The 17,189-nt window shown below is 34.2% G+C and overlaps 1 protein-coding gene across 1 annotated transcript; it reads left to right on the top strand.

Moving 5' to 3' along the window:
- Positions 1 to 1,185: 1,185 nt before the first annotated feature.
- On the top strand, positions 1,186 to 10,377 carry LOC104095611 (signal peptide peptidase-like 2). Its single transcript, XM_009601765.4, has 14 exons — positions 1,186 to 1,565; positions 2,544 to 2,702; positions 2,790 to 2,901; positions 3,131 to 3,250; positions 3,790 to 3,941; positions 4,039 to 4,227; positions 4,849 to 4,883; positions 5,495 to 5,651; positions 7,165 to 7,218; positions 8,390 to 8,482; positions 8,568 to 8,710; positions 9,214 to 9,284; positions 9,381 to 9,464; positions 10,070 to 10,377. Exons 1-14 carry the CDS (start codon positions 1,419 to 1,421, stop codon positions 10,183 to 10,185), a joined length of 1,632 nt encoding a protein of 543 aa, XP_009600060.1. The 5' UTR covers positions 1,186 to 1,418; the 3' UTR covers positions 10,186 to 10,377.
- Positions 10,378 to 17,189: the final 6,812 nt, after the last annotated feature.

The raw sequence follows: 17,189 nt of genomic DNA on the forward strand, positions 1-17,189 counted from the left end.
GTGTATAGGAATAGTGCAGAATACAGTATATTAGTAATGCATGGATTAATAATGCAGGTGTTAGTAATGCAAGCATTAGTTATGCAAATATTATCTCTTATAAATTGTTTGGTGTGGTGTATTAAAAAGTTATAATGCATTGCATAACTTTTAAGAAAAATAGTTGTTTACAAAAATGCCCTCCATATTCTCTAGCTTTAAGGGACTTTAAGGACAATTTTGTCTTTAACCACACTAATGCATATATTAATAGCCTTGGTATTACTAATGTCATGGTTTTCCATGCATTACTTATAGCATTACTTATACATAGGCTAATGTCAAGTATGATGTATAACTAATGCAAGTATTAGTTATACATAGATTGAAAAAATGTACCAAACAAGGTATTAGTAATGCACAAAGCTAATGCTTGCATTATTTTTTCTAATACCTCCTACCAAACGACCCCTAAATTTTAGATTATGTTTTCATTAAAACTAACAGCTTGTTTGGATGTTTGTTATCTATTATTGTATCGTATCGTATTGTTAATTACTTAAATTTGATTGTAGCGTATCGTTAAATCTATCGTTACGTAACAATGAAAAGTGATACTTTATATAACGACGAATTTGGTGTGATAACGTCGTTACTTTAATTTTCTCTCTCATCTTGCCTTTCCTTATTACTTAAATAATTATATTTTATTCTTTATTTTACTTTGTTGTATAATGTTTCCGTTTCGTATCCTATTTTTTCTTACTAATATTACAAGTCTATATTGTGGTGACATCATCAAGCAAACGATATAATCTATCCCGGTGTTCATTAAAACGACACATTATAATGTAGTACATACAATACGATACATTATAAAATAACATGTACCAACCATCCAACTAAGCTGCAAGTCGCAAGAATTTTTTACGAGAGAAATTCACTTAATATTTATAAATATTTAATTATAGAAATAGTTACTATTATTATTAATTTGAGGTAGCTATAAATACCCATAAACCACAAATTCTGACTCAACAGAAATGTTATGTTTGTTACTTATTCTAGAACAAAAAAGATGGGAAAATTCTTTTTGCCTCTATAATTTAATTGTTGCATTTTGCAAACTAATTTTTGTCCAATTAAAAAAAAAGTAAAAAGAAAAAAGATGAAAGAAAGATAGGCCCCTTAAACTTCGTGAAAGTCAGTACACCTCTTCTGGGAAAAACAGTAGATCCAGTCCACTGATCAACTAACTGATCATTTCCCCCTTTGAATTTCTCCACTCAATATTCTTAATAGTTAAAGAATTCGCCTTCTTTTTTGAACTAAAAAGTAAATAGTAATTGCTTTTCTTGGAATACTGTCTTTCTGCAAATACAGTGTTTGGTGATGAACTGTGAACCCATCAAGAAAAAAGAGAATTTTCAATTGAATCTATGGGGATTATTAGCTCTCTAATTTTCCTATATGGAGTGGTATTGTTCTTCTCACTGAATTGTCCTGCTAAAGTTACAGCAGGTGATATTGTTCATCACGATGACTTGGCACCCAAGAAACCCGGTTGTGAGAACGACTTTGTGCTGGTATAACTTTTTGCGTGAATCTTTAATGCTCAATTACTCTTCGACCCAGTTCGTTTTATGTGATTTTTTGAATTGGGTTTTCCTTAATTTTGTACTCTTTTGTGTTCTTGTGCACGGACTGGTGAAAATTTAGTTGTAAAAGGTGCTGTTTTTAGCTTGATCATGTCAAAATGTGAATTTTCTCAACTGGGTTTCCTCTATATTTTTAATGCTCAGTTTCTCTTCTACCCAGTTCGTTTTATGTGATTTTCTTAATTGGGGTTTCCTCAATTTTGTGCTCTTTTGTGTTCTTGTGCTCGGACTAGTGAAAATTTAGTTGTAAAAGGTGTTGTTTTTAGCTTGATCATGTGTAAATGTTAATTTTCTCAATAGGCTTTCCTTTATATTTTTAATGTTCTGCTTGGACTATTCAAAATTTACTTTTGAAAAAGGTGCTATATTTAGCTTGATCCTATGTTACTTCTATTTTCTTGACCGGGTTTCCTTTATATTGTATTCTTGTGCTTGGACTAGTGAAAATTTAGCTGTAAAAGGTGCTATTTTTAGCCCGATCCTATGTTACTTGTATTTTCTTAACTGGGTTTCCTCTATTTTCTTTGGTTATGCCTTAATGCTAGGAGTAATGAGTATTAGCTGTGAAAGGTGCTGTTTTTGCTTGATCATATGTTAATTTGATTTTCTCAACTGGGTTTCTTCTACTTTGTTTGGTTTTGCTTTATTGTGCTTGCATTAATGACTGCTTTTGGCTGGATCCTGTGTTTACTTTTATTTTTTAAACTGGGTTTCCTCTATTTTGTTCTATTTTGCTTTATTGTGCTTTGGCTATTGGAAATTTAGCTGTGGGAGGTGCTTTATTTAGCTTGATGCTATATTTTAATGAGTCTTTGTCTATTTAAATGTGTACGCCTTACCCCCCAAAAGGAAAAAGTATGTCCATCTCTCTGTTTCAATTGTTCTTCTTCCCTTTTCTTTGGGTAGGTGAAAGTTCAAACTTGGATTGATGGTAAAGAGGATGCAGAATTTGTTGGTGTTGGTGCTAGATTTGGCACTACTATTGTGTCAAAGGAGAAAAATGCACAGCAAACTCCCCTTACTCTTTCTGACCCTCGGGATTGTTGCAAGCCTCCAAGGAAGAAGGTTATTTCCTCCATATAAATGCTTGCCAAATATATACCTCAAAGGCCTTTTGCTTTATGCTGCTAATAATGCTTTTTATGTTATTAGCTTGCTGGAGAGGTCATCATGGTAGATCGCGGCCATTGCAAATTCACAACAAAGGCTAATAATGCGGAAGCGGCAGGGGCTTCGGCAATCTTGATAGTAAATAATCAAAAAGGTAATTGGTGATTGATGAATATGTAGTGTACTTAGGTTGATGCCGGTAATTGAATGTCTTCTGCAGCAATAATAAGTTTGTTGAAGCCTAAAGATAAAAAAATTGTTATTTCTTCTCATTGTTCTTTGTCTGAGGGGGTTGTGTGGAGCTCTTGCTGTTTTTCTGTTTGTCGAATACTGCCGATACATCACCGCTTGCAGTTGTTTTACGAGTGTTATTTGTCTTGCAGAACTTTACAAGATGGTTTGTGATCCTGAAGAAACTGACCTAGATATACACATACCTGCTGTTATGCTACCTCAGGATGCTGGGGCAACGCTGGATAAAATGCTTTTGAATCGCTCATCAGGTAAATTTCTAAGAAGAGTCACAACTTAGATGAGAAAACACGTTCGAGTTGATCTATGCTGAAAAGCAACATGTTCCAGGCACCGTTAAAAGCCCAAGACAGGGATAGTGCTGTTAAATACTACACTTAATCAAGCCTCTAGGGCTTTGGTTCAATGGTAGTTTTCTAATTTGATTTAGCCTGTAACTTGATTATGCACAGAATAAGGTAAACAGACATACAGAGGCGAGTAAATGATAACGCACTTCTCCAGATCATTTATTCATGCATATGAGAGAGAGAGAGAGAGAGAGAGAGAGAGAGAGAGAGAGAGAGATTCTCATGTTCTAGTTATGTTTTGAGATAAATCTAGTTTAAAACGATGGATATCTTTGTTTTCCAATGCTTATAAAGTGTTTTAGGTATATTAGATAAGCAAACAACTAAGTTGATTGACCAGAATTTTCAGAAGGCTTTCATTACTTTGTTTATGAATTTGAAATTGTGGTGGTACTTTGACTTACAATTTCTTTTTCCAAATCTTTTGGTCTTTCATTTAGTTACTGTGCAACTCTACTCTCCAAGACGACCTGTAGTGGACATTGCAGAAGTATTTTTGTGGCTGATGGCTGTTGGTACAATCTTATGTGGTTCTTATTGGGCTGCTTGGAGTGCTAGAGAAGCAGCTATAGAGCACGACAAGCTGTTGAAGGTCATCCATCCTTTATCTAAGTAGCAGGCTTTCTACAGTTTGTTAAGATTTTGGGCTTCAGTTTTGCAGTGACTTTTCTATTTGTCTATTTTTGTAGGATGCTTCAGAGGAAGATCTTCCAAATTTTGGAACTGGTGGTTCAAGCACTGTCATGGATATAAACATGATATCAGCAGTCTTATTTGTTGTTGTTGCTTCCTGCTTCTTGATTGTATTATATAAGTTGATGAGGTTCACGTGGTTCTTTGAAATCTTGGTGGTTCTTTTTTGCATCGGTGGTGTAGAGGTGCGTATTGTTGCTTTGATGTGTTATTTATCATAAATGACAAATATGCATTTACTTCTTGAATGGTTTAGGCCATAGACCTGTGTTCGCAGATGAGTTATCTGTCCATGTTAGATTGCTTTACATGGTTACATTGGGATAACACGGCCTTGGAATTTTACCCATGTATAGGAATACCATTTGATATGGTTCGCTCATGATTTGCATTAGATATTCAGCTGAAAACCCTTAAGATTAGTTAGTGTACAGTAAGTTTCCACATTGTTATAAATCAATTTATTGTGTAAGTACCGGATATTTCGCTCATGTTTTTTTCCCGGATATGAAAAAGTTTTCTACGCTTCTTCGAAGATTTAGACTGGAAGATCTAGAATAGTTTGAAATTGAAACAGAAAGTGTATGAATTTGAAATAAGCGTCCCAACCTAAGCCTACCTTGGGAAAACAATTGCCTTTTTTCTTGAGAAGAGTTACGAATGAGTCATCCATCTCCAGTTTGGCAATCTGAGGGTACTATAAGGCCCCCCTCATCCTGCCCTGTTTCTCTCTTTCTCTGTTTATATGACCTTGTTCTGGCTTCCACAATCTGTTAAAGCAACTATTCATTTTCTTTCATGTGCAGGGTTTACAAACTTGTTTAGTTGCCTTGCTATCAAGGTATGGTTTGTTTTTTCTTTTATTGCGTTATGCTTGGTATAATTTGATGTCTCTAACTTAGAATCATGCTTTTTTGCATTTGTAGGTTTTTACTGCCGAACTTAGGCTGTTTTAGTAGTTAAAGAATCCAGCTTTTGGTTGTGTATGAAATTGTTTGCATTTTCTTAACAAGTAAATCCTTTTGTTGTGAGGAAAAACTTTCTTTTAGATACTTTCTTAAAAAAAAAAAAAAAAACTTTCTTTTAGATATGATTCCTTTTTCAACTGTAATCATATCAGAAGTGAAAAGTTATTCACCTTTCCCAGCATTCCATGTACTGAAGACTTGGTGAAAGCCTGAAAATCAATGTGCACTAGCTGTCTTTACGTTCTGATTTTACTTTTTACAACAAGCTAACCTCTCATAGTTTAGGAAACCCCCTCCACCCCCCCCCCCCACCCCCCCCAAAAAAAAGAAACGAAAATGGAAAAACACATGTAGTAGGTACTGTTGAGTAGGTAAATAGCCTTCTCTGCTTAAATTGAGAAATCATGACAACCATATAGATATGTAATTGGAAGTTCTTTTATACAACGAATATCTAATTGTTTCAGGTGTTTTTCTTTTTCAGGTGGTTTAGGCGTACGGGAGAGTCATTCATTAAAGTACCCATTTTTGGTGCAGTCTCTTATCTTACTTTGGCTGTTTCCCCATTCTGCATCACTTTTGCAGTGGTTTGGGCAGTGTACAGAAATTCTTCTTTTGGCTGGATAGGTCAAGACATACTTGTAAGGATCCTTTTTTTTTGGGGAAATAATATTTATATTTCTTTAAATGCCAGTTTATTTGATATCCCGTGAAGACGTTTTTTTTAAAAAAGAAAAAAAAAAAATTGGACGTCAAATTTTTTTTGTGCCTTTCTTATCAAGCTAGTCAAAAAATTTGAATGTTGTGATTTGCTACAGACCATGAAATTCCAAAAGTCCCGGGTCTTAGTCATTTTACTTTATTGTTTGCTCCCGTAGTTGGATTTTGACATCCTTAAGTGCTTGAGAGATTGTGTTTACGGTTTTTATTTCATGCTATTTAACAGTTCATATTACTGAAGTGATATTTACTGTATCAAACTAACTTTCCAACGGCTGTCTTAAAATTTTCTTCCTTTACGACTAACATAATACACAAGTCACATAAAATGGCACAAAGGCAGTAGTAAACATTAAGACTTGATCCATATACCTATTGATCGAAAAAAAGTACCAGATCCATGTACCTTTAGCCTCAGCTTGGATGAAGATGAGACATGGTGCGATTGTTCAACCAGGATCCTGATAACATTTAATTGCCCTTGTACCTGATTACTGAAATGATTTCTATATAACTAGAGAGAAGAGAAATCAATTATGCTATTATGAGAAACAGAGCAAAGCCCAATTAAGCCCCCTAGGAAGTGACTGTTACTTGCTGTTGCAAACCACTATCACCGTTCTCTATCTGAGCTTCTGCTTTGGCTCCTTGCCGAAGGTCTAACTTTTAGTAGGTTCTCCAGTAATTAAACCATTATCCAGCATGCAAGTAGGGAAATTTTGTAACACCCCCAGACTTTAGACAGAGTCCCACATCGGCAAAACACAAGAAGGATGCTGGGTATATAAGTTAACAAGCCTTAGACCTTAGTGACGCGTTTTAAACCCATGAGGGCCTAAGCCCAGAGCGGACAATATCACTAGCGGGCTGGGCTGTTACCGATGTTATCAAAGCCACTCTTGTGTCAGCCTTGCCGATGGTGGATCAGAGTTCAACTGAGTTTAGGCAAATCCCGGTTAGGCGGGGCAAACCTCAGTGCTGAGTCTAGGCGAATCCCATGCAGTGGGGCAAACCTCAACGAGGACGCTGAGTCCATAAGAGGGGGTGTATGTAATACCCCAGAGTCCCACATCGGCAAAATACAAGAGGGATGCTAGGTATATAAGTTAACAAGCCTTAGACCTTAGTGACGCGTTTTAAACCCGTGAGGGCCTAGGCCCAGAGCGGACAATATCACTAGCGGGTTGGGTTGTTACCAATTTAGTATTGGACCTGCTTCTCTGAGGAGGCAGGAAATTTGTCTCAATCAAGAAAAAACCCTTTTGTGCCATATTATTTGAAGCTGCACTCTGTGGTTTCTCATTCGTTTCCATCTCATCATAGAGTACCACGATTGTGTATGCGGTTTTCCGTAGCTGTTACATGTGTATGATATGTTTATTGTACTGTTTCAGGTATATCAACTGATGATCTTACTTTTTTTCTTTTGGATAGGGTATCACACTAATAATTACAGTTCTGCAAATTGTAAGGATACCTAATCTCAAGGTAAACAATTTTACCCTGCAAGAATTAAATGGAAGGAGCTGTATTTGCTTGCATGAACGTCCAATTAATCTCATCTTGCATACTTTGTAGGCATGTCATGCTTTCAGTTGGTGATTTCTTTTTTACTTGGTTTCCTATCAAGTATATTTCTTTCTAGTGTTACAAAGAGTATAAGCATTGTTGTTATATTAACAAGATGTTTGTTTTATACCCGCGTTTTGAGGATTGCTGCTAGAAATGGTGGCCAAATTTGCTTATAAAACCAACAAAATCTTTTTGAGAGATTGTCTCCACCTATATTATTTTCAACACCTTTTTACTTTGTGCCCTTTGACCTTTCCAATTAAACCACCAAAAGATGGACATGCTAATGTTTTCCATATTGCTGAAATGCTGATTATGTGAGGTACTGAGGTGGCAGCACGGAAAAGAACAACATTTTCCTTTCCTTGTGAGGCGGCAGCATGAAAAATATGATCTTTTACGCCGGTTATCTTTACTATTTTGCTGTCAATACCTTTCTTTTCTTCAGTATTTTCATCCTTAGCTTTATACTCTTGTTTATTTCAAACCTTTTTCGACAACGCTTTTATTGAGCCAAGAGTCTATCGGAAACAACCTCTCTACCTCACACAAGTTAGGGGTAAGATCTGTGTAGTGTGTACACACCACCCTCCCCGACCCCACTTATGGGATCACAATGTTGTTGTTGTTCTTTGTTATCGTCTCTCCTCCTCCAGCTCCTGGGGTTTTGTTTGGGGGGGGGGGGGGTTACGGGAGAGCAAATGACAGTAACTTAGATCTGCGGCAATTAACATCTCCGTTCTAGCTTTACATGGTTCTCAAGAGGAAGTGCTAGATGAATTAACTTTACAAAAAGATGGAAATGCTAATGTTTTCACATTTTCGTATTGCTGATTATGGGAGGTGGCAACACAGAAAAGAAGAGCCTTTTCTTGTTCTTTTTATTTTCATTAAGAAATATAGATAACGAATTATCTGTCTCTTCTCCTCCAACTGCAAAAAGACAGCAATTTACACCAATTGAATCCCTGAGTGCATATTATTATTTTAATGCCATTCTAGTGTCACTTTGCTTCTCTTTTAAAGTACATATTTTTTTTAATGGTTTTATCATCTCTTGTAATTATTAACTAGTATTACATATCAGGTCGGTACAGTTCTTTTGGGTTGTGCCTTCATCTACGACATATTTTGGGTGTTTGCTTCCCAGAGGCTCTTCCATGAAAGTGTTATGATTGTGGTAGGAATCGCTTAATTTCACTTTGATGCTAATGCCAGTTGCTCTAGATATAAGTCAATAATTTGAGTTTTCCATGTCTCTAAAGGTAGCTCGTGGTGATAAAAGCGGAGAGGATGGCATTCCAATGCTGCTGAAGATCCCACGACTATTTGATCCATGGGGTGGTTACAGCATTATTGGCTTTGGCGACATCCTATTGCCTGGCCTGCTAGTAGCATTTTCACTTAGGTTTGATATCTGCAACTCTCGATTTTAACCTTTTATCTTTTGGAAAGAAAACCATGCAAGACTTAGATTTTGATTCATCACTCGTATATTTGCATTTTCTGTTATATGGGTTTTTAACTACTCTCGAGTCAATGGAAATTATCCCTGTATCTATATGGTTTTCTTTGGGAAAGCAAATTAAGTGGAGGAATATGAATTTGCATTTAGAGAGTTGGCGCATAGCTAGAACGGCCACTAGAAATGAGATACAGCTTTATTCTTTCTTAATTTAGTTTTCATTCTGTTATGTCATTGACGTCATGCAAAACTTATTAATTCCCACTCTCACCCTGCTCACATCACAATATACACACATAACAATATAGCGATTTTAGGAAACATACTCTCTACCTCCACAAGGTAGGGGTAAGGTCTGCATACACACTACCCTCCCCAGACCCCACTATATACTGTGTATGTTGTTGTTGTTCTAAAATTCATCAATACTAATTGTTCATTTGCAGGTATGATTGGCTTGCTAAGAAGAATCTCCGAGCAGGGTACTTCTTGTGGGCGATGATTGCATATGGATTAGGTACTTAAATGACATCTACTTTAGAATGAGCCTATAGCTTAGGTTGGAAATTTTCTGTTCTGCCATTTGACACAAGCTTTCTGGAATGCATTGCAGGTCTTCTTATTACATATGTAGCATTGAACTTAATGGATGGTCATGGCCAACCCGCACTTCTTTACATCGTCCCGTTTACCCTCGGTAATTCTCATCAAATACTTTCAGTTGCAAGAAAAACGACTTCTGTTTATAAGCGAGTGAACGAAACATTATCTGGTAACCGAACATCATAGAATGACTTCCTCATGCAAAACGTTTTCTTGGTACCAAACTGTAACATCCCAGTCCACCAGTCATATTGTCCGCTTTAAGCCTAGGCCCGCACGACTTTAAAATGCGTCACTAGGGTCTAAGGCCTGTTTACTTGTATGCCCAACATCTCTCTCGTGTTTTGTCGATGTGGGATTTGCCTAGGGTGTCACATACAACCCCCTTAAGGACTCATCGTCCTCACTGGGATTTGCCCCACCATCGTTCAAGGTTGCACGCGGAGTGGAGTGACTCTGAATTCTGATACCATATGTAACAACCCAGTCCACCAGTAATATTGTCCGCTTTAAGCCTAGGTCCGCACGGCTTTAAAACGCGTCACTAGGGTCTAACGCATGTTTACTTATATACTCAGCATCTCTCCCGTATTTTGTCGATGTGAGATTTGCCTAGGGTGTCACACAAGCACACTCTAAATCTTCACGGAGGAGGAACTTCCAAGTTTCACAGTCGACTGATAAATACCTTTTGTGCAGGGACATTTTTGATGCTGGGGACGAAGAGAGGTGACCTGAAAATTCTTTGGACAAAGGGTGAACCAGAAAGGGTGTGCCCACATATTCGCCTTGAATCGAAGGAAGAATCGGATTGAGAAGAATAAGGCATCTTCCTCCTGTAATTATGTTGCTACTGACCTAAGTATTAGTATTTGCTATCAATCATCAACATTCTGGTATTGTTTAATCTTCAGTGCTACATACTAACAATATATGCCAGTTAATGTACAGCTGATTGATCAGCATTTGTCCCATTGGTGAAAATAGTCTAGTTGCTGTTTTGATTATTGTCTCCATTTCCTCCTCAACCCCCACTGCCTTTTTCTTGGACAATATATTCTTTATATTGTTTTCCTTTGGGAATTTTTACATACCTATACACTATTGGAAACTTTATTACCCTCCCTACTCAAGTTTCAATTTAATTACATCCTATATACAAATTTACCAATTATATACATTTTAGGAATTAAATGAGTATCCCTTTATGTTAGGAATCAATTATTTTTCATCCTTATTCTCTCTCCCTCCTGCTCTCCTTATTCTCTCTCCCTCATGCTCTTTCTCTCTCTCAATACCTAATTCCAGTAATGTAGAGCAAAGGAAAAGAGAGCAGCAATTCCATCATTGACCGCCATTAAAAAGCTTTAAAGCTTTGAATTCGAATTTGGGTTTTAAAAAAATATTATTTGTTTGAATTGGGTGTTGTTGGAATTCTCTCTACGTCTCTCTCTATCTATCAATCCCTAATTCCATTAATGTAAAGCAAAGGAAAAGAGAACAACAATTGCACAATTGACAACCATTAAAAAACTTTGAAGCTTTGAATTTGAATTTGGGTTTTTTATTTGTTTGAATCGGGTGTTGTTGCAAACAATTGGGAATTCTCTCTACGTCTTTCTCTATCTCTCAATCCCTAATTCCAGTAGTGTAAAGCAAAGGAAAAGAGAATAACAATTGCACAATTGACAGCCATTAAAAAGTATTGAAACTTTGAATTTGAATTTGAATTTGAGTTTTCAAAAATCATTATTTGTTTGGATTAGGTGTTGTTGCAAACAATTGGGAATATGGTTTGGAGTTTATATATCAATTTTGAGGGTGTTTTGGTAAAGATTAGACTTGATTTTGGCTGAATTTCAGATTGAAACTCGAAGAAGAAGAAGAAAAAGAAGAAGAAGACATGATATACATTATACTTACGGAATTGTAGTAAAATTGTATTATGTTGTTTATATATATATTTTTTATTTACTATTGTATGAAAGCTGAACAATATTGTATAAAAATTATATTTAAGTTGTATGATATTGTAGTTGTATATAACTGAGTAGAAATAATATATGAAAATTGTAGATAAGTTGTATAATATATAATTAGTTGTATGAAATTTATTTTTACTATGTATAAATCAGATACAAAATATACAAAAGTCATATTGTATAAAAATTGTATTTAAGTTGTATGATATTGTAGTTGTATTTAACTGTGTAGAAGTAATATATGAAAGTTGTAGATAAGTTGTATAAATTAGATACAAAATATTGTAGGGATATGTTTGCTCAAACTGTCAGAGTTTTAATCTGTTTTTAATTTTCTTTTCACTTTTCTTAATGTGGAATGCTCTCTTAGTAATGTTACAATAAAACTTAAATCTTCTCGAAGAAGGTGAAGATTGCAGAGAAGATTTTTATGCTCCAAAAAGTGGTTTAATACTATGTCCTGAAAACCAGATCTAAACCCTTGGAGTTTATTTGCTTCTCTTCTTGCTTTTGTCCAATGCTCATCACACAAATAGTAAGTTAAAGTTCCATTATTCTCTTCTTTTTTTCTTCTCTTGCATTTTTCAAAGCTTTACTTGTTTCAGAGAATCACTATATCTTTAGTATAAGCGGTAAGTTTTACTTGTTATTCTTGCTTTGACTTCTAATCCTTCTCCGTTATACAATTACAGAAAGAGTGATATATGAGTATTGGAGTACTCTACCAAGGTATTCATTGACAACATAAATTCTGCCTAAGTTTTTTTTTTTTAAAAAAAAAAGAAGGAAGAAAGGAATATAGGCAACGTTCGTGTTCACACCTTTTCAACTCAGTCTTTTATTCTTATACAATAATTTTCCCATTTCATATGCTCGAAAAAGTGAAAATAAGTTCGACAAGAGAAGATTCTTATGCTCGAAGAAGGTGAAGATTGCAGAGAAGAGAATGCCGATGATTGCAGAAAAATAAGAAAAGAGACGAGGAGAAAAAAAAGTAAAAAATGGTGTAACTAAATCTCTTTATTGAATGCACTAATAGTGGATTTGAGAGCCTTTTAACGTGGAATGTATATATTTTGTAAACAAAACTTGTGTAGGTTGGGTAATTAACAAAACATGAACATTTATAGTAATAAGGTTTCAAATAGTATATATGAATGCTCTCTTTGCTTTATCATCCCAGTGGCACTAGTATTAGTCTTATAGTCTTTTTCTCTTCTTTTTTTTGTAGAGTTATATTCCTTCATGTTATTTCTTTCGCTTCAGTTATTTTATTATATCGTTGTTGTTACTACTTATTGCTACTCCTCCTTTTTATGGTCTTGGGAAATAACCTTTCTATCTTCACGAGGTAGGGGTAAAGGTCTACGCACGAACTACCCTCGCCAGACCTCACTTGTGGGATTATAATGGGTATGTTGTTGTGTACTGTTTTCTCTTTCAATTTTTTTTGTAGGGGCTAAGTAATTTTGAGCTTTTCTTTCCCTTGTAGGGGCTAAGTATATTGTATGTCATGTTTTGTTCTTCTTCTTCTTCTTCTTCTGGAATTCAGCCAATATCAAGTCTAATCTTCACCAAAACACCCTCAAAATTGAGATATAAAATATTCCAAACAATATTCCCAATTATTTGCAACAACATCCAATCCAACACAATTTTTTTTTTTGAAAACCCAAATTCGATTTCAAAGCTTCAAAACTACAAAGATTTTTAATGGCTGTCAATGGTGGAGAGTCAAACACCTTCAAAATTTATTGATTGATAATTTTAATTTGAACACCATTTGTGCAACATGAAAGGAAATTACTAAGTTAAAAAAATTAAAATCTATTGATGAATTCCATTAAAACGCTATACAACAAGAAAACATATAAAAATAGTGAACATCAAATGAAGAAAAATTTGGGGAAAAACAAAGAAGAGAGTAGATAGACGAAGAGAGAGAGAGAGAGATACGGAGACGGAGAGAGAAAGATTGGGAAATATAAAGGAATAAGAAAATAACTGATATTCCTTATTCAATTCCTAATATAAAAAGATATTCATTTAAAACTTATTTGTATATAATTAAAACTTGAGTAGGAAGGATAATAAAGTTTCAAATAGTGTATAGGAAAATAATTTTTTTTTAAATTTATTTACCAAATGCGGTAATTCGTTAAATTCTTGCACTTGCTATCAAACAAGAAGAAAAAGAGAGAATATATAGTCCAAAGAGAGGGAAGAAAACGACAATACAGACAAACACGCTACATGAATCCAACGTTTGTGAATGTTTTCCCAAGGGAAGTATATATCTGGTGTTTGCAGATATGTGAGATGTTTAGATAAGAGAACGAGAAAGAAAGAGAGCACAAATTATTTTTAAAAAACAATGAAAAAAATAGGGGAAGATAATAATAGGAAAATGATACTTCAAGTATTGCAAATTCGAAAGAATTCTTAAACTGGCTCTTGTAAAGTTTGTGGTATATAATTCAAACTCTCATTCATCTCGCAAAATGAGAAAAAAGAAGAAAAAAAGCACAAATAAGACTATATATATGGTTCATAAATAATAGAATTAGTAACTCAAAAAATAATGCATGTTTATCTATTATAACATATTAACGTAAAATTTGATTGGCAAAAGTTATCTGGTACCCGTACTGGTGAGAAATAACAAATACATAATAAAATAGTCGAGGTGAGTATAAATTGATTGACAGACCAAGTTCATAAAAATTATACTAATAATACTCCTAGTGTACACAAGATAAATCCTTATCGAACATAGCTCATACGGTGCATATTTCGTTTTCTTAAAGGCAATGAAATGGGGCCAAATATATAGTATAATAATACATAACATGATAAGTACCCCATATGTGTGATGATGAGAATGTAGCACAATAATTAGCACGACTTTCCTATTTCTTTTACCAAAAAAATTGAAGTTAAATAGTGTGTTGTCTTATTGGATGACTAGCGGATTATTATATTTATAATCCGATAACCATTAAGCCGTTAATTATATAATTTCAATTTATTCACCATTCATTACTCCGATAATTCGATACCAATAAGCCAATAAGTCATCGATCCGGTTCGGTTTTGATCGACCCTAATTGAGACATGAATTAGTATTATATAAACCTTACTTAAGAATTGGCGTTAAATAATATACCCAAAAAAGATGCTCCTATTTCCTTATCTTCAACATAATTAATTACATCCCACAAATTAAAAAAAAATGTACTTTTTTCATTTCTTTTTCCTTTTGCCGTTAATCTTTTATTTATCATTCTTTTGAATATGGTCTTTGCTATCACTCAATAATCAAAGCATCCACTGGATATAAGCCACGTCTTTAAAATTGACATTTGAATATAAGGCTTTTTTTTTCTTTTTCTTTTTCTTTCTGTTCTTGAGAAAATTGGTCCACAAATTTATGGGAAATGAAATATTAATAAATGGGTCGGTTTGGTCAGGCGGCTATGCTGACCTGTCATTGTAGAAAAATTTACTATTATTTGTGACATTTGTTGATGACAAATGGCTACTTGATAAGGTTTGGACGGCTTATTATATGTATACAAATTAAAAAGGTATAACATTTTGGTGTCTTTTTCCTCTTTTCTTTTTATCTTTTAGCCAATTATATTAGAGTTAGAGAAGTTGTAACTTAATTAATAATTGTATTTTGTTTTAAATATCTGATATTCGAAACGTACCGTTCCGAGCTCTTTACCAAGAAATTCTCAAAGCTCAACCCTCGAATTCCAAATCGTTAGATAATCTCAATCATCTCAATACATTCCGTAGTGGTTAATAATTGTAATTCAACTTAATACTCAAGTAATGAGTTTCAAATTCTCTCTCTCTCTATTTTTTTTTATTTTTTTTACTTTCCCACTCTCACTGTTGTTCACGAGCTCACCTCACTCCAAAAGTACATGCAAAGGGGGAAAAAGTACGTTTGATATAATAATTTATGGTTAAATACTATCAACAAAAATGAATGAGATTTTTTATTTAGAAAACCTACACTTTTTATTGGCGAATATTAAAGCGTGAAGTTACGTTTTTATGTTGAGGAGATAGCTTTTTGTTAAATTTACTTTTATAAATATATTACCTTTTAAAAATGTTTGAGCTGTTTCTTTTGTCTGTTGATGCAAGAGAAAATCAAAAGAGAATATTTGATGGACCAAATATGACAAAGATAATGTTTAGGGGCAAAACATAAAGGATGGGATGTAGGCTTGAAATTGCATGTGAGTAGGGCACAATGCCAATGAATCATCTTATGTATATGAGTTGTATAGACCATGATATGAACTTCTACTTTTTTTTTTGAGTAACAATATAAAGTTAAAAATCCACCTCTTTGTTGGAAAAATCCAAAATAAAATTTGGAAACAAAGACAACATAGATTTGGCTCACAAGTGTCACAAATGTTAAAGGTAGTAAATTAAAGATACCATTTAGTGATTCTTTTGCGGGGGGGGGGGGTAATTAGTCTTGTGATTTTGGCTTCTGCATTATCAAAATTTGAAGGGCCTAAAGTCAAATAATAATAATAATAATAATAAGAGACCCCTAAAATGACTTCATTAACATTCATATATTAATGGCTAATGAGACAAAATAACTTAATATTATGATCAACGCACCAATCAAACGGAGATGAAGATCAACTAATAATAGTTGAAATTGGAAAGGAAAATGGTCACAAACAAGAGCATGAAAGAAGTGTACCCAGAGAAGGAAAAATCATAGCTGAAGAAAAAATATGTATATTTTGAAACCTTTTATTAATGGTAATTATATAAATTAATAATTATGTGTAATAATAGTATTTTTGGGGCCTCAATATTTTGGGGCTTAAAGATAGCTTCATTCGCTTTACCCTAAAGTTGGCGATGGTCTTGAATTTTTGTCTCTGCTTGTTCAATGGGCATAACTTCATGTTTAACAATTGTTACCCTCGCTTGCCTCATTGGCAACACTTTTAACTTTTAATTTTAAAATTCTGCCCACAGGACAAGCGCTTAACCCAAATAGTCGTTCACTTAATTACTTAAACTAAAAATAGCTGGTGGAGTTATAATGCATGCATAATTTATATATTATATGTGTATAATTGTATATAGTCAATGTATAAGCTATGTATATGGTTAGAAAAAGTAAACAATAAATAAGATCGGTTATTTGGGTAAAGATCCCATTTTTTTTTATTAAAAACAATTCCAAAAAGATGGGGCCCATTTTGATGTCAGAGCTAGGAATGACATTGATGGATCATGATCTTCATCTCAGCCCATCATAGCCGTTGGGCCTTGGCCCATGTGCTTATTCGAGGGCTGTCCCTTTCCATAACGGTCACATAATAATAAAACGGCTACTTTTCCTCAGCCATTCGATTAACTTCACATCTTTTTTAAATAAAAATACCGGGTTTGAACAAAACCTACTGAATTCGGTCGAACCGTAAATAACAGTGTGGCTCCGCCCCTGTAAAAGAATATGGGGTTTAGGGCTTGACTTATGAGCTTTATTAGGCTTGCTTAGCTAAGCTTTTGCTTCTAACTTCTAAGCCGTAAGGATAACATTCTTTTTTTTTCTTTTTTCTTTTTCCTTTTAATATATATGCTAGTAATTGATTTTGATTCAAAGGTTTGTCGAGCTGTCACAAGTTTTATACTCAGAGACAAAATGAACAAACTCTAGTAGAAGTAATATTATTTTTTACCTTCTAGATTTAATTAGCGATTCATTGATTACTGGATGAAAGTATGTACATATATCAATTAAGTAAATTTTATTTTACGATCTTTAATATTGCATACTTTGA

The sequence above is a fragment of the Nicotiana tomentosiformis genome, chromosome 8 (assembly GCF_000390325.3).
Source record: "Nicotiana tomentosiformis chromosome 8, ASM39032v3, whole genome shotgun sequence".
In the NCBI taxonomy this organism is placed as follows: Eukaryota; Viridiplantae; Streptophyta; class Magnoliopsida; order Solanales; family Solanaceae; genus Nicotiana; species Nicotiana tomentosiformis.